Source organism: Cololabis saira, chromosome 14 (genome assembly GCF_033807715.1).
Source record: "Cololabis saira isolate AMF1-May2022 chromosome 14, fColSai1.1, whole genome shotgun sequence".
Classification (NCBI taxonomy): domain Eukaryota; kingdom Metazoa; phylum Chordata; class Actinopteri; order Beloniformes; family Belonidae; genus Cololabis; species Cololabis saira.
In genome coordinates this window covers 17,730,438-17,750,967 of record NC_084600.1, presented here as the reverse complement: position 1 = coordinate 17,750,967, position 20,530 = coordinate 17,730,438, and the positions used below count along the sequence as shown (strand labels likewise).

The window sequence follows — 20,530 nt, the reverse complement described above, 5'->3', positions numbered from 1 at the left end:
GCAACCTGTTGGTCGTGCACAGCATGCTGAGAAATACTGCAGGAAGAGGCTGTTTAGCTAACAGCACCCCACTTGACACTTGCAAGTCTACGACTCAGCGAGACTGTCACCTGTTACAAGGCCGCAACACGCTTAGCTCCTGTTTAAACGTCAGGACTGAAGCAAAAACACAGCTGCTGCACGTCTGACAGCGACTTTCCACCTGTGTTTCACCCATAAAAATGATATTGTAGTTTATACATAATTTAATTGACTACACAAAGAAAAGATTAAACTCTAATTGTGTATGCGTGGGTGCAGGTGGATGGAAACTTCCACACTGCTTAATTGTTCCCTTTTCTATGTTTCATGCATATTCCAGTGTCTATAGAGGGAATGCGCATGACGTCAGAGATCCAACTTCACAGTGGGTTACTCCCACTGAGTGGCAGAAAGACTGAGTGGCAGAAAGACTGAGTGGCAGCCTAGACTTTCAGTTTGAGAAACTGGAAAACATCTAAAATGGGAAAGAGCTGTTGTGCGATCGACTGTACTCATAGATTTAGCAAGAAAACTCAGTTATCGTTTTACAGACAACTGGATTCCTGGCACCGAAACGTGGATTTGCGGTTCCGATTTTGTATCAGGTAATGTTGGATTTTTGGGTGGCTAACATTAAACGGTCAAATCATAAAGTTCGGTGTCCTCATCACTTTAATTTCTACAACAAATCCTGTCTTGAAGTAGGACCAAGCGTCAATACTTTTTTATGCCTTCAAGCTTTGCTTCGTGTATTTCCCCGGCATAGAAATTAAGTACATATAAATATCAGGAAACTCGATTTGTGGCCAAATATTAATGTCCATGAACCACTGGTTCTTCGGGTAACTGTACGGGTCACTGTCAAGTCCAACTGACTTTAATTTAAGCCGATAATCGGCTGTTATCCCGTCTTCTCCACAGTTTCCCCTACTAGTTGCAGCTGTTTTTGCCACTCAGTGCGAGTAAGGGGGCGTGGTCCAATGGGGAAGTGACATCAATGCATACCCTCTATATTGTACTGCGATGATGCCTGTGCATCAATTTTTTTACCAAAGATGTCAACACTAATACACCAAAACCTGAACAAAAACAGAACTTACTGGCTACTTCCAGGGAGGCATTGTGACTGATCGCCTGGCCAAGATAGTTTCGCGCCACGCACACGTAGCTGCCATCGTCGGGCTTGCTTCGTCGTCCGTGGATGATACGCAGGAAGAAGAGGGAGCCGCTTGGGAGCAGCATACGATGTGAGCGGGGGTTGTCGCGGTCTGTCTCGACACGCTCCCCGTCCTTGTACCACTCCACCGTCGGGGCCGGGCGGCCCTCAGCCTTGCAGTTGAGAGTGGCCGGCTCCCCCTTGGACACGATGAGGTCGGAGGGGTGCTCCACAATGCGAGGCGGGAAGTCCTCCTGGCGAAGACGGGATCCTGGAAGGAAAGAGCAGTGCAGTGGTAAAGAATGGGCTTTGTTGATGTAAGACAGAAAAAAGCAAATAAAAACAAAATGAGAAACGTGCAACTCAAAAAGGAACCAGGTATGTTAATTATTACGGCTGTGGAAGTGCTCTGAACTAACAATAATCTATTTGGATAATATAATTAGTACGCCAACACATTGCCTCATAAAATGTGAGTTTTTGTTATCAGCAGCTGGAACACCAAGAGGCTCCAGTGTAAATTAAAACAAACAAGAAGAAAGCTGACCTGTAAAATCTCACATGTGATAGCTTTCGAAACACATCTGGCATTCAAGAATCAATTCATGACTTACAGTTTTGAAAAAAATCTAAAAAATAAAAAAGCTTCAAGGCTGAACAATACCAGGATTGCAGCGTTATCCAAAACTGAGACAATGATCCTTTGTGTTCATTTCAAACACACACTTAAGTATTCTAGACTGAAAGAATATGTTAAAAAACTACAAAAAACAAAACACGATGTCCCCAATTTTGTATGTTTTTTGGATTACCGCAGAAATGAATATGTTGAAAGAAACATCTCATATCAACCCCACACAGTAGCATTTGCCATACCAGAATGTTTGCTCTGGCTGCTCACCGAGAGAGCAACTCTTCTCTGTGTGTCTATTTCTATCATCTATGACTTGCTCTTTGCATTTGAAGCCAATTTCCCACAGCCTCTAAATAAGCAATAGGAATATGAATCAATACCTTAAGCTATAGCACAACTAACGACCAGAAAGTCCCCTCTAGTCCCCGACACACTGCTGAGATGTCAATCATTCTGTTTCCCTCAAAGAAACTTTGCAAGAACGAGTCCCTGTGAGGCAGAGGACAAAGCAAACCTCCCTAATGAGTTCCAGGTACACAACTCCAGTGCCTCTGTACATCTTACAGTCCATTCATCTTCCCCCCAACACAGTCGAGCTCACATACAACACACCGCCTCCAGTGCTGTCCACACATACATAAACCTTCTCTTGCCATCTGTCCATTTTCTCTCCCCTGCATAAAAATCCGGGGAGGATTCTACAAAGCAGTCACAGGGGTCATTGTTACAGACTCCAGATCAGATCCTCTGTAATCCACACAGAAAGAAGTGTGCAACAACAGTGTTCATATCAAAACATCTGGCAAGGAAAGAGTATATGATTTGTTTTTGGTTCATATAGACGGTTTTTATCTGTTTAATTGCTTTAGGGAACACGTTTCTGTTGTTCAACGTGCCTGCAACCAGTAGCTCACACAGCCTTGAGCAGGACTGGCTATAATGTGCCAATGGCCTTGTAAAGCAGATAATCACCACCGTGCTAGAGAGTAATGAGCTCCTACGTTCCCACTCTAACCAATAAATCCCACTCAGACAAGGGTTTCCTGACACAGATAACACCTTACACATTGTGAAATGGGTTTGTGGCGGAGTACATGTGTTTTCACAAATTTGTATCGTTCCCGAGGGATTGTAAAAGCTATCGGAGGACAACTCCTTCTCATGAACCAAAACGTAAGAAACAATAGACTCATGGTGTGTGCTCAAGCTTATCATTAAAAAGTGAAACAAACGCTGAGCATTGCAAGTTTTTCACTTAAAACCTGTCTATTAAGTGGAACCACAGTTTGCTTACAAAAGCCTTCCTACCGTGTGAATCGTACATTGACTTGTTTCTTTGCTGCTATTTACTTGCTTTGTTTCTTTTCCCCTTTTCCTCTGGTTGTGTCAAGCGAGAGATCAAAAGGGATACATCAATGCACAGGATGAAAAAATGAATTCTTTCTCAAAGGAAGCAAATCTAATTATTCATTAATTTTCTTTTTTTTCACTTGTTCACTTTTTCTGGTTTAAGAATGATAATTAATAAGACAAATCCAACCTCAGATAAAAAACTAATTTAACTTTAAGTACAGTTGAACTGAATTGAACTGAAGTCTGATCCAGAAGTGCTGCGGTCTGTTCAGAAGCAGCGTTGGATACCTGAGTCCTCCTTCCATGTCCTCTTTAAACAGAATACCTGTTCCTCTGGCAACCTTTCCAAACAAACCATACTCATCTAGTCTACTTCTAATTGTGTTGTCATGAACTTTAACATTTTTCAATACCAGTATTTTCTTTTTTTTGGTCACCTTGTAGTGAATTTGCTGGGATGCCCACTCCTGGAATGATGAATAAATACTTTATACTTTTCAATAATCTTTCTCAGCGTAGAGCATTGAACTCCAAAAAGTAAAAAAAAAAAAGAAAAGGCCTTCACCTTTTCTAGATTGAGTATCAAAACTTGTCCTTTTCAAGGCCATTGCTGATGTCTTTCCTCCTTCAGTTTTTGTATTTCCTCCCTTTTGTATTAGTGTTAGCACACACCTGAAAACTCCAGACCAGCAAAGAGTTTTAAGTGTTCTGTCTGAGTGGCAATGGAGTTATTCTGTCTATTCAGAAAATGTCCTTCCTTCCTCAGAAACATTTGTGCATCTGATGAAAGGCCATACGGCCCTGTTTTTCCCCTGCATGAATGCAGCATGCCTTTGTTGATCAATGGGGAGATGCAGGTATGAAAACAGTCTTGAAATTCCAAAGATTATCCACATAACAGAATGCCCTAATCGGCACACATCAGGCCACGTGTAAACAGACAGTAACAGTATAGAAAGTCTCTCAGTTGTAAAGTGATTTCATCTTTGAGACTGAATGTAAAATCGTGTGGATATTAGTGCTTGTTCAATTTCTGAAGTCAGTAGTTGTAGAGTTGCTCATATATTTCAATTGCTTGTTATGTGTATGTGGATCAGATCCCAAAATCCAGAGTAACCACATTTTTACCAGAATGTTTTACTTTAGTTGTTAACACTATTGGTCAAAAACACAATTGATCCTTATGGATGAAATGTTTGCCCATTATTAACACAATTATGAATTATTTCTGACATAATTATTATTTTTTTCTACATAATAAAATACTACTGTTTACTTTTCAAGAAACTGGGAAGCAAAAGCAGTTTCGACACTTTCTCCCATCTGATATTGAAGCTTTATATCGAGCGCAGGAATGAATGGAATTATTTCAAGTGAAACCATGATCTTTTCCGAAATCCAACCTATTGGTTTCTAGAATCTTATTTCAAAAGTAAGTCATAAGGGCAGATTTGATTAAATAAAAAGTAAAAGGTCAAGTGCCTCAATCCAGCTGTTTCCTGGTCAATAAGGCATGAACGTCTGTACCGTTCTATATCATTACTTTAATGAATTGTTGATATGTGTATGTATGTATGTATATATATATATATATATATATATATATATATATATATATATATATATATATATATATATATATATATATATATATATACCGTATATATATATATATGTTCCTTAAAATGCAGTAACAGTAGTTCATGTGATCATTGATTTGAAAAGGAGACAATTGTTGGGAATCATTAGTAGTACAATAGTAGTAGTAATAGTAAGTCAAAACACATGTTTCTCATAAAGTTAAACAATACCACCCATACAGCTGTGGGCAAAAACTGTAAATATTCAATCTAACTACAATTGTACGCACCGTCTAGACGTCTAAACCGGTATCAGAAAAATACAAACAAGGCAGTTGTGGCCTTTAGTCCCTATTTATGGAGCACATGCTGCTTTCCTTGTTTTTAATTGTGTTGGGCTGATGCCTGAGGGTCAGCGTAACTCCCTAAGCTCTCTGGCAACACTGAAAGGCAATATCAGCCCGCCACAAGTGGCCCCCAGAAGACCAGGCTTTATCTGCAAAGGGCCAGCAGCCAGCATAAATTTGCTATGCAAAATCGTGCACACAGGTGCACAATGGATTACATATACACACCAAAGGCCATTTGTAGCACCTGTGTGCTGAAAAATAAATAAAAAAATAAAAAAATCTGTCAATCCTGAAGCAGTTCTGTTGTCTTCAGAGGACGTCTGTGTAGTTATGTCTCAGACACAGAGAAATAATTGTTTTCCCTTTAATTGTGTCTTTCTTGTGAAAAAAAAACTAGAAATGCCAACACTTCCTAACTCTACTTTTCTCTTTTTTTACCATTTTGTCTTGTCAGAAGTATAACACACTATGTCACAGCATTAATGATGTACTGCTACTGTGGTAACACAGAAAACTACCAAGTCTATGACAACAGTACATTGCAAAGCCCAAGTGGCCAATCAGGAACATTGGGAGCCTTCCCAATGGACCACATCTCAGATAGGTAGGAATCCCAGTCGCCAAAAACGCTGCTTTGCTAATCATCACGCCACCTAGTCTGCTTAACATCTCTGTGCATGTTTCACTTTCTACACTTGTGTATGTTTAAAGCAGACCGGTATTTGGACCCTTCTGAAACAGCCAGGTAAAGCTGGCTTGTTTGGTTTGGTTCAAATGCACACTGGAGCAGTTTCCTTGTTGGTGCAGTTCACTGTAATACTGAACACTGTCACCTGAACCTTGAGCTCAGCCCAGGGTTATTTACAGCGTCAAACATCCATGGTGCGTACAATGGGAGTAGTATCACCCCGTTCAAACCAAAGACATATTCATAAGAAATATTAAATACAACAACTACAGTTTGGAATCATCAATTGGAAACAAGGCTTTCAGTTTTCAACTGAGACACATGTTCAAGATCAAAAGTTGGAAGATTTCTGTGGAAATGAATAAATGTGAATACATGGGAAAATTTAAGGAAATATGTAAGAGTGAACGGGAATAATGTGTACATTTTTAGCAAAATTGCATATACACCTATAAAAAAGCTTAAATGTAGCTGGGAAAAAAATATTTCTGCATTGATTACAATAACATTAAAAAATGTAATGGGAATGTATTTTAATTTATACACTGCAGATTCTTCCATGACATGCATAAAATCTTTTTTTCCTTTTTTCCTTTTGTAATGAATATACTTGGACAAACCTTTTTAGATCAATTTGAGGTGAGCTGTGTGTTTGATCTTTTTGAGGATTCTATAAAGAGCTGATTTGTTTTTATTTTGAGCCAACACTATTTTATTGAAGATTGAAGAGGCCAGCTACCATGGTGTCTACTTGCTCATGACAGATACTTTTTAAAGCCTTGTTGAAGCCACTTTACCATTAAGAATATGGAACTTTGCTTAAAGGGGACCTATTATGGCATCTAATAACTATTTTAAACAGGCCTTAAATGTCTTAAAAACAAGCTTTTGATTGTTTTTGCTAAATAAATTAGAAATTCAGCCTCTGAGTCATGTCTTTATCTTCCCATTCTCTAACCTCATTATCTATGCAGGATTCTGAGTGGGCGGGGCTATGATAATGAGGCTCTGTGCTGATTGGCTGCCTGAATGACGTGATACACCGCTACGAAAAAATTGCAGAAGCTCCAGCCGGCAGAGTTAGTTGTTGTTGTTCCGTGGGCGTGGTTTCACGCATCAGAGGCAAACCTACGTATCTAAATCGCATTTTCATTACGTAACGAAAGGGAGCAGAATCTGAACGGCTCGTAGAAGCCACATCACACTGGGTGGCTCATCCGGGCGGCTGTACAGACACTGCAGAATTTGGTTGCTTTCTTCCTTCTCTGAGTTGGCAGGCTGAGGGGAGACCACTTTATATATGTTAAAGCAAGAGAAAACGTGTTTTTCATAATAGGTCCCCTTTAAGTATGGTAGTTGAAGACTGCTCATTTATTTGTCTAGTCTATTTGTATGTATCTGTCCAGTATTAATCAGTTGTTACTTATCACCATTCCATAATATTCATTATAATAATTGTCTAGCTAACCACATATCTGTATGGCAATGCATTAGTGCTTTTTAGAAGCTATTTTTCCCCAAACTTTATTCTACATAATATTACCACTTAAACCATTTGAATTCAAATTGTATTATTTCAAAAATATCTCATCTTTAATTTCTTTGGACAATTTCTGGAAAAGCATATGCAGCCCTTTAGACCCATAAGACTGACTGACACTTTCAGCTCTTCTGGGGATTCTAACCCCAACACGGTGCTACAGTGGTGATAAAATTGTACCTCCATTTGTTTAGGATTTCTTACGCTTTGGTTCCATATTTGGGAAGCAATGGCCAAGGACGGCTAATGAAAGCAGGGGAATTGTGTGAGCAGCTTAAGAGTCTCAAATAAAGCGAGCAGCTTCTCCTTGTTGAGGCAAATCCTTTGTTTCAGCCTGCAAAAGTAATTCAGCCTTCTTTTTTTTTGGGACACATGAGTTAAGTTGTCCACACTTTTAATGGCAGACAGAAATGTCCTGAAGCTTGTAAGTTCACTGCAGTCAATTTAAACCACATTTGAACAAACAGCGATCCACAGCAGACAGCAAGATAGGTTTAGAGCCGAAAGCAATAACAAGTTACACATAGTGACCACAGAATCAAAGAGTGCGAGAAAAGAGAACAAAAATCACTGGAACTAAGTGAACGACATACAACTGAGACTGATTTTTAATTATAAGTCAGATTTGGAAAGAAATATATATACATATGTTATTTTGCACTTCAGGCTTCATTTAAAGGTCATGCATGTGATTATACAGGAATGTCAGCAAGATGTAACACAAATCCTCATCCTGCCAGGATGTGTGCAGGGGAAGACCCAAATCCACACATGAAAAGGCTGGCAATTTATATAAAACAAAAGACTTTAATTAAGCTTAGTGAAAAACACAAAGGCTCCGCATAGGCAGAGAATCCAAAAGTAGATAAAAACCTGAATCCAAATGTCTGGCACAGCAGCAAAGAAACTAGTACTCAGCTGAAATGAATGGCAAGAATTTGGCGTTGAACAATTAAACCAGAGGCACAAAGGAAAAAACAGGTGCGACGCAATCAGCAAACTGGGACCTGGTTTCCAAATATCAGAATGCAGCTGCAAGTAAACATTATGATGAGAAACTGAAAGTAAAACAGAAAACATGAACGTTTCAAAGACGGGGCCAAGCTAAATCACAGAAACAAGGAACATTACAAAACCCCTATGATTGTCACCCGTCAAAGACTCAAACTTTTGATTAATCTGTATCAAGCTTCGATTCAACATCCAAAATGTTTGTGGTGGAGAAGAAACAGCGGAGAGTGATTGGTGTCGGCCCTTCAAAAACTTGGTGATCTAAGTCGTAAGAAGCAATTCTGCAGCCGTCCTGGATGCTCTGAATAGCAGAACTTGAACCGTCCTGTATGAGTCATTGCATAAAGCCAGCCCCCGCCTCACAGCGATTGGTTCAGCACCTTCTGAAACTTTACCAAGTGAGTTGATAATAAATACCTGAGTTCTATTAAATGCTAAACCACAAAAATGAGACTGCAGACCCACTACTCCCTGGAGCCTCCAGACATGGGCTTTTACATTAGTTTCACGAGGGTTTGCCAAAAACAAGTACACACAAATCACTTACATTAATCTAGTGTCAGCAAGCACATAGAAAAAGAAGAAAAAAAAGACATAAATCATTACGTAATGTCTCTTTACAATTCCACTGATTTCAGTGAGACTGAAGCTGAGACATGACTTACTGTTTCCCTGTGTTTCCAATCTTTATGCAAAGGTAAACTAACCCTCTGCTGCTCGTTTCCTGTTGGCACATATTCCAAACATAAACGCACTCACTCGTTCATCTGTAAAGTAAAACGTGAAGAACCCATAAATGCCAGACATTCTCTCTCAGCCTGTATAAACTACAATTAAGTGGAACAGTTGAAGACTGTCATTCACCCAAGAACGTGGAGGAAGGAATGTGAGTGGGGTTTCCTTTGCCTGTGTGTGGCCAGGACAAGGTGTCTGCAACCGCACCCTGTCTTGCATTTTTGATTATAAATTGCATATGCACGTGCGGTTGTAATCACAGCCAGATTATGAATAGCTCCGTCTCCAGTACTGTAAATCAGCGTTTCTTTTTTCTGCTGCCCTTCCAGCTACACAATGCAGCAGAGAGTGAGGCGGTCTCCTGGGAGGCGAGTCAAGGTCATGAACATGATAACACCTCCCGACTGCAGATGTTCAGGGCAAGATATGAGCTGAGTGAACATGTGAGCAGCAGGAATATACTTACAAGTTTACCACAGGCTCAAGAATTGATTTTACCTCAAGCAAAATTACAAATGTTTCCATTATTGATTTTATTTTTTTGTATTTTTGCCTTTTTTTTATGAATAATGTGTTTTCATACCAAATTTGGTGTTTTCAAGCAGCACATTTAGTCTTTTTTCTATGTTTAATCTCTTGACTGAATATTGGGCCTTTTGTTTTCATTACATTGCCTCATAAAGACATTTTATGTTTATTTCTGCATGCCTCGTTTCAAAAGAATTTTTTATAGTCCCTTAGTATATGGTATGAAAAAATGTAGAAAAAACAACAATCTGGATTGCCATCTGTTAAATGCTCACTGGAAAGGTAACAGGCAATTAAATCCCCAGGGCACACTCAAACCAGAACATTGCTGGTGCACGATAAACATCTGAGCCAAGTAGGTCAGCGGGACATTTTTACTGGCGAGTGAATCCATCAGGCTGTCTGCGGCACACAAGGATGGCCAAACATGTTGCATCCTTCAGCTTGTGTTCCTGCACTGTAACTGACAACTCCGTCCCCAAAAAAGTTCTGTCACTGTGTTAGGAATGGGCGATATTTTACCGTTCATGATATACCGTCAAAAGAATTCCTCACGATAAGAATTTGTCATGTTGCGGTAAAAACGATAAATTCCCGTTGATGACGTTTTTGTGTGAAGCTGATTTTTGGAAGGAAGGAAGGGAGAAAAGAGGAAGGGAAGAAGGAAGGAGAGAGCAGGAGGAAAGAAGGAAGGAAGGGGAAAAAAGAAGGAAGGGAGGAAGGAAGGAAGGAAGGAAGGAAGGAAGGAAGGAAGGAAGGAAGGAAGGAAGGAAGGAAGGAAGGAAGGAAGGAAGGAAGGAAGGAAGGAAGGAAGGAAGGAAGGAAGGAAGGAAGGAAGGAAGGGGGAGAAGGAAGGGAGAAAACAAGGAAAGGAGGAAGGAAGGGAGAAAAGAGGAAGGGAAGAAGGAAGGGAAAAAAGAAGGAAGGAAGGAAGGAAGGAAGGAAGGAAGGAAGGAAGGAAAGAAAGAAAGAAAGAAAGAAAGAAAGAAAGAAAGAAAGAAAGAAAGAAAGAAAGAAAGAAAGAAAGAAAGAAAGAAAGAAAGAAAGAAAGAAAGAAAGAAAGAAAGAAAGAAAGAAAGAAAGAAAGAAAGAAAGAAAGATAAATTCCAGTTGATGACAAACATGGCGGATCTGAGAGTGAGATAGATTCATAGTTAAAAAGGTGGAGTTGAATTGGTATTTTTTTTATCGTCATTTTAATCGTTATCGGGATAAATGCCAGAAATGATCGTGATACATTTTTTAGTCCATACCGCCCATCCCTACACTGTGTAAAATTAAGAGAAAAAGAAATGCGATGAGTGGTCCATCTCATAAACCAACAGTGTATTTTCTAATACAGAATATGAGCTGCTCAACAGTCCTGGGTTTTTGTCGTAGTTGCAATTTCATGATTAACCATATGTTTTCATTTAGGGACCTATAGAAGCAGCCCGGGTCAGCACCTGGACTGTAATGCAGCAGTACACGGTTCAGCACTGTCTTGCTGAAAGATTAAGTCTTCCTTAAAAGAGACAGTATCTGAATGGGAGAAGATGTCGCTCATAAAGCTGTAAACATCTTTCAGCTTGAATGTTTCTTTTCCGTATGTGCAAGCTGCTATAAAGGCGCTGATGCCCCCCAGACCATCAGATACACCGGCTTTTGATCCAAGCGCTGATAATGAGCTGAACGGTCCATCACCTCTCTCCTCCTACGCCTGAAGGGTAAGGTGTCCATACTCTCTAAAAAGAATTTCAAATTTCAATTAATCTAACCTCAACACAATTTACCACTTTGTCTCAGCTTATTTTAAATTAGCTTTGACCCAAAACAAAAAAGCTGGCGTTTAGGTTCACATTTGATAGCATTAACCTGCATTTTGCGTGGAGCAGCAAACTGTGTAATAAGAAGATGATTTCCAGAAGTGTTTCTGAACCCATGCAGGTATTTTCATGACAGAATCCCGCCTGGTGTTAATGCGGTGCTGTCTGAAGGCCCATGGATCACTGGCATCTTTGTGCACGGAGATTTCTAAATGAAAAGATTATGAGATAAACTGCATATTTAAGAACATTATTATGAAATTTCTGCACCATTTATAGACACAGTTTCTTGCAGACCGGTGAACCTCAGCTGATAGATACTTCTTAGAGACTCTGCCTCTCTAGGATGCTCTTTTTATACCTGTAATACCTTATTTTTATATCACACAATGAATGAAATGAGTTGCAAGATGTTTTGCCAAGTTTTTATTTTTAGTCTTACATGCTCTTATAGCTTTTTGTTGGCCGTGTCCAGCTTTTTGAGACCTGCAATCAATTCAACATGAGCTAATATTTCTCATGAAATGGTCAAATGTTTCACTTTGACATTTGATATGTTTTTTTTATATTCTTTGGGGCATAAAATCTGGGTTTAGAAGATTTGCTAAGATTTTAATGTATTCAATGGAATCATGATAGATGTCTTACAAGCTGTGCACCATATATTCTTATCCATATATGTAGGGGTGGGTATTGGGAAGGACCTCAAGATACGATACGCATCTAGATACTTGAGCCACGATACGATACACATTGCGATATCCCGATTATGCAATATCCCGGTTATTATATTCTACATAGTTCACCAAAAAATGTAAAAATGCATTACACATCTTAAAATCCAAGTTGTATATATGTACATCAGATGATAGTGATGGATCTTAAAATCCGAGTTGCACGTTCATCAGATTATAGTGACAATTCATGGGACAAACTGAGTCAAAACAATGTTTTATTATAACTATACAAGCTAAAGTTACAACATATTTGTATATGTTTTTCATATTATTTACATCATATGAAATTAACATTAAATTTAGTATGAGGTTGCTTTAATTATGTGGCAAATGATAATAAACACAAGAAAGATGGGTACTAAAACCAAGGACAGGCACAGTGATCAGTCAGTATAGATATAAATCCATAAATAAATAAACCTCTGTCCATTATTTTTCATTTTTTAAGGACAGGCAATTGTGTTTTATAAAAAATAAATTATAAAATGAAATAAAACGTGAAATAAAACCTGAGCTCAGTGCAGGGCCCTCCCAGGGTTGGTAGAGAGTGGCAATGCCCAGGACTGTCACTTAGGTAGGAGCACTGGGTGATATAATGGGAAAAAAATCGGGGATAAAAAAAAAAAAAAATCGATATTCAAATTTTGAATATCGATATTGAATCGGCTGGAAAAGTATCGCGATATATTGCCATATCGATATTTTTGCCCACCCCTACATATATGTGTCAAATACTGGATCCTCTTAGCATATAATGACAATCCACCAGAAAGCACTACAACGCTGAGAGAAAAAAACCGGGCTGGGTGATAATCAGGTATTTACCTCCTGTATTTGCAACAAGAGAAACACCTGAGAGCACATCTGCCTGGAAAGGCCAGCGGCCCATCTCAGAGGCTTATTTTCACTCAATTAAATGTTCAGTGGAAGGCAAAGTGGCTGTATAGAACATTGATTATCACTCAGGCGGAGCATGAGAGTGAAACTTCCCATGAAAAGAACAGACACTGAATTTGTACAGAGGTGGTTTGTTATTCTACAGAAGAAAAAAAATCGTCAGAGGTTAACTCTTTGAAGATTAGTTATCAAAATAAAGTAAACCCTAACACTAGTGCAGTTTGCATCCATATCTTCTCATCATAAGCGTAATTTAGCGATGTGTACTAGTGTAATCAGTTAAATTGAGGGCATACTGCGCTGTATTTAACCATCTGTAGATGATCATGCTTCCTCTCTTTGATGTTTGCAAAACCATAAAAGTATGGTTTTAAACATTTTCTGCTAAAATAATGCAATCAAAAATTAATCACAGTACTATAGCTTAACACCGTGTCATTACATGTCACATGTGCATGTTCATACATGACCTACATGTATCTTTTTGGTCTAAACTCACTGTGCCCCTGGTAAGACAACCCAGATGTGAACTAAATGTCACACTCACAGTGAAGTTCAGGACTGAGTTCTTCACAAATGACCCATTGCATGCATGTGCATGTGCCTACGCTTCTTATGTACGACAAACACAATATAAACACATGGTGTAATGTTACATTACAGTTTTCTTGAGTATGGATCTGGATGCACGTGGTTTGTATAACTTGGACATTTTTTCTCCAGAGGTCCAGGATTCAATCCAACATGAGACGATCATTATTTTGTCAGTTTCCCTTTGAACAATCAGACTCAAAAGGACTGTGTATTTTCTTTTGTAGTAATTATTCTCATTCACTTTTTGGTTTGGCATGGGGAACAAAATGTCTTGGTGAAATTTAGGCTCCGAACAGTTGAATTAAAAACAGACAGCCTTTCAAATGCACAACCCGTATAAAGTGTCACTACTTGATGATGGACAGCCCTGTTTGTTAACCGTTTGACTGATTTGGGCCCTGTTTACACCTGGTATTAACAACCATGAATGATCCAGTCATAAGTGGACAGATCCAAGCGAATCGGCTCACACTTGGGCCAAGTGTCTCCACAAGCGTGTAGAACGACCACTTGTGATCAGATCTCGCTACACACGTAAGCATTTACATGAGTTCTGCCTTCAAAGACTGAAGCAATGGTTCTTTCATAACCTGCAGGAGTCAGCAATGCATTCAATTAAACCAGGAAGAAGAAGAAAAATATTCTTCCTGTCTGCCATCAATTTAAAAAAGAACAACTTCAGAAACAAATCAAAACAATACAGACCATAATCGACAACAACACATGGTGGTATGTTGTTGTTGGTTGCTACGGCTTCCACTTGTTTGCAAGTTGCAGCTCCCTTGCACAGGTGTTTGGTAAGATTTAGACCAGGGCGGGTATAGAGGTCCACTTCAGAATAGTAAAGTGTTTTGCTTTTAACCAATCTCAGGAGTTTTTAGTTGTCTGTTTAGGGCAGGGGTCACCAATCCTGATCCTCGAGGGCCGGTGTCCTGCATGTTTTAGAGTTTTCTCTGCTTTAACACACCTGATTCTAATTAATCATCGTCATCAGCTTGTCATTGAGGTCTGCACAATTCTCTTAACGACACAGTCACTTTTATCACGGTGCAATGAAGCAGTGAAACATGTAAAACATGCAGGACACCGGCCCTCGAGGACCAGGATTGGTGACCCCTTTAGGGTCATCATGTTGTTGCAGGACCCATGACTTATGAGACCAAGCTTTTTTGACATTGGGCAGCAAATTTTGCTCCATAAAGCCTTGATAGTCTTGAGATTTCATTGTACCTCCTAGGGCTGGGCGATATATCGAGATTTTAATATATATCGATATATTTTCAAACACGATATGGTACGAAACAATATCGTTTATATCGATTACATTTTTTTTTTTTTTTTTTTTTTTTACATTTTTTTTTTTAATGATTTTGATATAGCTTATTTTGTGACAAATTGACTTGAATGTTTTATTTGAGATTTGCACAAATGTTTTGTTATTTGCACAACTGTCAACCTCAGTGGAAAAGTCTGCCTGTTACTGTCTACATTGTATTAATTGCACAGTGTATTTTAATTTAATTGTTATGCAGGAAAGGGATATTTGTTTTATTTTATTCAAGAAGCATTTTTATTCTATATATGCAGGCAGTTTATTTTTATTTCATTTGTTTTATACATTTTGATATTGTGCAGACCTCTGTTAATAAAGGTACCTGTGTGACATTTGGCACGAGGCTTTGTATTAAAACTGACTGTTTTTTTAAGGGTTTGCCTCAGAAAAAAATGAAGCTAACAGAGATGCTATGCTATAATGCTTTGGGGGAAACCCCAATTAAGGCACAGAAAAAATATCGAGATATATATCGAGTATCGCCATTTAGCTAGAAAATATCGAGATATGACTTTTGGTCCATATCGCCCAGCCCTAGTACCTCCTCATATTCAACACATGCCGTAGCAGACACAGCAAAGAAGCCTCAGAACATGACTGAGCTCCTTTCATGTTTCACAGTAGCGTACCATCTTCTTTTTTTTATACAGTGCTTAATACTTACTTATCTGTGAATGCAAAGGTGCATGACAAACTTTCACTGTTTAGCAGTCAGATTGACTGACTAGAAGGCTGAAAACATTTGGGATGTTAGTTACAGGAGACACTTTGTTTAAAATCACTACACTCAAATTGCTTTCCATCTTTTTAAAGGGTACAAACTAAATTTGTCTAGCCCAGTTTGGCTTTTTAAAATGATTCTGTTGAACCACAATTCAAATTTCTACAGATATCTTTGTCGATGGTCAAATCTTGAACAGAGCCGGGTAAAACCGGCTTATTCCAATCAACCGGTGCGTTCAGTAGTTTTCAGAAATATTAACAAGACTGCACAAATACAGTGAAAAAATAAAAATCCGGTATTCTATACTGCTCTTCTAAAAGCTCGAACAACCCTGTAACTTCCACATCCAGCAACAGCTCGTCCTGTGGTGGTAGTGTAGATTACACCAAGCCGCTGGACTTGGCGCAACGCTGTTTTATTTCCAAGTGTGGATGCAGGAAAGATATTGCCTGGTGAGGTATCGCCTGATTTCAAAGTAATCCATCATCAGTGGGAGCGTTTGCTCCCGTGCCTTACAGAGGGAACCAGACAAGAGGGAATTGTACGTAGGATCCTACAATACTGCCTTTTCACAAAAAACACACTATTTTTTACCCACGTTCTCTTTCCTTATTGGACCTTAGTGTAATGAAAAATTGTTGTAAGAGTGACGGAAAAAAAAAGATTTACAGCCTAGAAATCATGCATAACTCCACCACTGTACACCTTTGACCTCCAAAGATTTTCATCTGTTACATGATTCGTCCTTTTGTGAGGGCTTCATAAAGTGCATGTATCCATAACCATGAAAATGTGAGAGTCTGGCTATTTCAGTCACTAAGATGACTTATGATTCACGGCTATTTGACAGTCTTCAGTGCACCTGCTTTTAGAATCTTCCACGCACCCGAACAAAACCTGAAACATCAAATTTCTGAAGTATCAAAGTGAGTCTTTTTTTCTTTTTTACTTTGTTTTTATTTCTCCTCAATACATAAACAGCCGTCTGCCGGTGATCCTGCGAATTATTTTTCAAAAGTGAATTATAATTTATTTCAGCAGTTCAAAATAAGAAGTAGGCAGGAATCGATGTCTGACACTTTGGCAGAATTCAAAGCCGGAAATGAAATGCAAATCTTATCAAAACACAGCTGATGCTACTATTGGAATCTTATTATTGTCATAAGACTACTGCTTTCATTTTTCTTTATTTGGTTATCTATGCATGGCCTTGAATCAATATTTCAAAACCTTTTATTTATTCTTACATTATTTTCTTTAACGAATGAAGACCACAGGCATAAATCAGATGAGTGCTGCCTGCAGCGACCCATATTTTCAGACTCTCGCACATATTTTTTTCCGTCGGTATAACAGCAGTGCAGCTCAAAACAACTGATCATAAACTACAGCTGAAGGAGAAGCCAAGAAGTCACAAAGGAAAGAATTGGTTTCTGAAACTTCATATCTTGACCTTTTTTTTTCCACAGCTAACCTGTTTGCGTCAATCATTTTCACTGCACATATATTTTTGTGTTCTTGGCGAATTGCTTGCAGCTATGAGCAATAAAAGACTGAAGCATCAATCCTTTTCTCTTTTCTATGAAAAAAAAGCTTATTGTATGAAATGCTCTTCTTGCAGAGCTTTGGAGTGCGATTAAAAATGCTCATTTGTAGTAATGCGAGGATTTATCTCAATGAGCAGCTTTCCTTTGCTCCTTGTGATGTGTTGCTTATCACATATGTTGTCACACTCTGCTGTTGCTCACTGATGTGAGATACATGCATAAAGCCCAGCGTGTTTGCTATGCTGGGTAGATTAAGTTCAAAGTTATGGACTCAGTAGTTTCTATGTGCTTCCATGACAGTCAGGAGGTGTTTCTGAGGTAAACAGCATCTTTGTCTGCTCGCATAAATTGTGTGAAAATTGTAGAATGTGGTGCTCTGCTTGTTGAAGAGAGGATGCATTTGACTACTAGTATGAATACAAGTGACCTGTAAAAACAAAGGGGTAAAAAGAGGGGAATGACAGCAGTCGATGGAGAAAAATAGAATAAATGAGCTTAAAAAAACAAAATCTGTCCATGCTCACATCAAAATACTGCATCTGAAGTGAAGAAACAACTGCAGGTTCTATTGTTTGGTGACAAAACCTAAACCTGCTGCTCCAATCACAGTGGAAAATCACAGATAACAAGAACACCAGGCGAGATCAGTGAACTTCTGAAGTTTCATTCATTCTCTCTGTGTTCACGATGACTCTGAACTTAAATCAATTACTCCATTTCCCACCACAGCGACAAAGACCTGGAAAAGTGGAAGACTGCGAGACAAAAGACACCAGGAATCCTTTGTATGAGTTGCATTTTGAGAATAGTGTGGTGAAGCATGGAAAGGACAATTTATTTAAGTGAGAAGAATAATAGGAAACAGTTTATGTGAAGCGGCCAAAACAAACAGCAGCCTCCAACAGGGGAAAAAAACAAAACTTCCCTAAATCAACATATGATACTTTACAGTGCTGAGCTGTGCTCTACTGCAGCAGCTCATGTTTCTAGCATGGAGTCTTGTTCCTTCAGTTCAAACTGGCTGATTAAATCAAGTCAGATATCCTGAGCTGAGCTGACAAATGTAGCGAAAATTCATATGATTTTGTTAAAATATTAGAAAAAGCTCCTTAATTCATAAAGTAACAGTTAATCATGTCTGACAAACACTCAAATTGTTGGAACGTTTCAGCAGGCTTTGTAACTTATTTGCTTTTCATCACACATCTGCTCTTCAGTGAAATCTGGGAATCAGTTTTCTCATAAAAGAACTGCTTTCTAGGGAAAAATTCCTCTTCCAGCAACGAGGATCATGCACTCTGGAAGGTGATGATTATACAACAATAAGCCCTAGATTTATATTAAATTGAACTAACATATCTCTCAAGTTAAATACAACCCTGCAGCTCGCTGGTCAACAATGGAGTTTGGAATTTTGAATAAAATAGAAAACATCAAACGTCTGATAAGATATATAATTGTTATTCCTTAAAGAAAATAAGGATGTTCAAGAATGGCTGAAGCAAAAGTATTAGTATAAATAATAAACAGAAAAATGATTACAACAGAAACCAAATTATACCAGTGATCTGCAGATGCAGGATTTCCTGACGTGGAGAATAAGAAAAATCACTTTTTCTGCAGTTGAGAGAATTAGTCCGCCTGAAATGATGACTCAATCAAAACATCAGACAAAAGGCAACCCTGTTTCTGAATTTTGAGGAGCCTAAATCTGAAAATACGTCCTTCTGTGTCAGGGACGTCAATTGGGTATGGCAAGGTATGGCAGCCGCCACACCTTGGCTTCAGGGGAGATTGTAAATGTTTGTTTTTTTTAAAACATTTATGGAATTACTCTGTGTCTATTTGTTTTGATTATTCTATTATTTATACATATACATATAAAATAACTTGTATCCTCCCCCTCATATCTTGAAATGTGATACAGTGTGTCCCAGCGTCCCTGACGAAAGTGATCGCTAGGTCAATCTCGTTTTTAGCGCGCTCTGCAGTGTCACTAACTTACAAAAATGAAAAGAAAGCAGGCAACCCCGCAATTTTTTTTCATAAAAAGAAGGCAAGTGATGGGTCCAATGTTGCCCCAGTCAGGCTTTTAACGAGGCTGTTAGCCACTGATGGATTAATTATGCAAGTTCATCTTAAGGTAAGATATCAAATCACCCTACCCTCTTATAAATCTGTTTAAGGGAAATATTTGACTTTTTTTACTCTCTCTTTCTCTCTTCTGCTCCCTCTCTCTCCTTTTTGCATTTGGACATTAACTGTTTTGAGTTAAACTGGGATGTCCACGTGATATTGTTGCACAGACATAGTGAATGAAGTGAACAGAATGAGTTAAATTGCGTTTGTCAGATACAAGATTTCTGCTCTCTAAGGCTGACGCTTATTTTCCATGGTGCTGAAAACGGATGTGTATTGCGTAATCAACACATTGTTAAAGTGTAGTGTTTCTAGTTAGCAGGATGTGAGTGAGACTGTATTTGAAAACGTTCAAATTTTCTTGACCACACAGATAAGCTACATAGCAGACTTCTGTGATGAGTATTTGCTGGGCATGTTGATACTGTGTTAAGTTCTCTGACTCGTAACCATACCTTAGTTTTGACTGAAATGACGCCACTGTTTGGTGTGCTGCTCAGATTTGCAAGGTACTGTGACATCACAGATACTGATTTGAGTCCATTTATCCATCATTTTCCACACTCAAGCTCATGTCATTCTGCATCTCCTATCCTTCACATGTGGGGTTGTGCAACGTTGCAACAGCCATTTAAAAAAAATCCACACCCCACTCAACCCCAGTGGGTGACTCCATCCCCTTTAACCAGACTGCTATGAACAGTGTGGTAAAAACATGCTAGGGAGCTGTTGTCCTACTGCTTCTGTTTGGAACTTTGACCAAAGGATGTCACATTATACAGATCTCAGCACATTGTGTCAACTTTTGCAAAAAAAAAAAAAAAAAAGGCATAACAGATCTCCTTTATGACACCGTCTTGTGACTCTGTTGAAGGCGGAAATAATCGCTGAAACTTGTTAGGTATTTAAAAAACTTAAATATTCTTGTCCGACGAAAAGAATCAGCAAATTAAATCGATAAATAAAGCCATGGAGAAAGGCATTATTTACCGTCTTACTTACTGTCCAAATGCTGAAGACACGTTAAGAGATTGCATTCCAATGTCAAACTCTGCAAGCTAATGCTATACGCCCCACGAAAGCCACAGGGCTCACACTAGCCTTGAAATCGACCTACTTCATCCTCAATATTATGATGACGAGGCAAGAGAACAGATG

At 38.8% G+C, this 20,530-nt stretch overlaps 1 protein-coding gene across 1 annotated transcript in view; it reads right to left on the bottom strand.

Annotated features, from left to right (window-relative positions):
• Nucleotides 1-20,530, bottom strand: part of LOC133459751 (roundabout homolog 1-like) — a 113,596-nt gene that overhangs the window by 83,416 nt on the left and 9,650 nt on the right. The window contains exon 2 of the mRNA XM_061740020.1: nucleotides 1,122-1,448. Within this exon, the coding sequence (XP_061596004.1) occupies nucleotides 1,122-1,448 (327 nt within the window). The remainder of the gene's footprint in view (nucleotides 1-1,121; nucleotides 1,449-20,530) is intronic.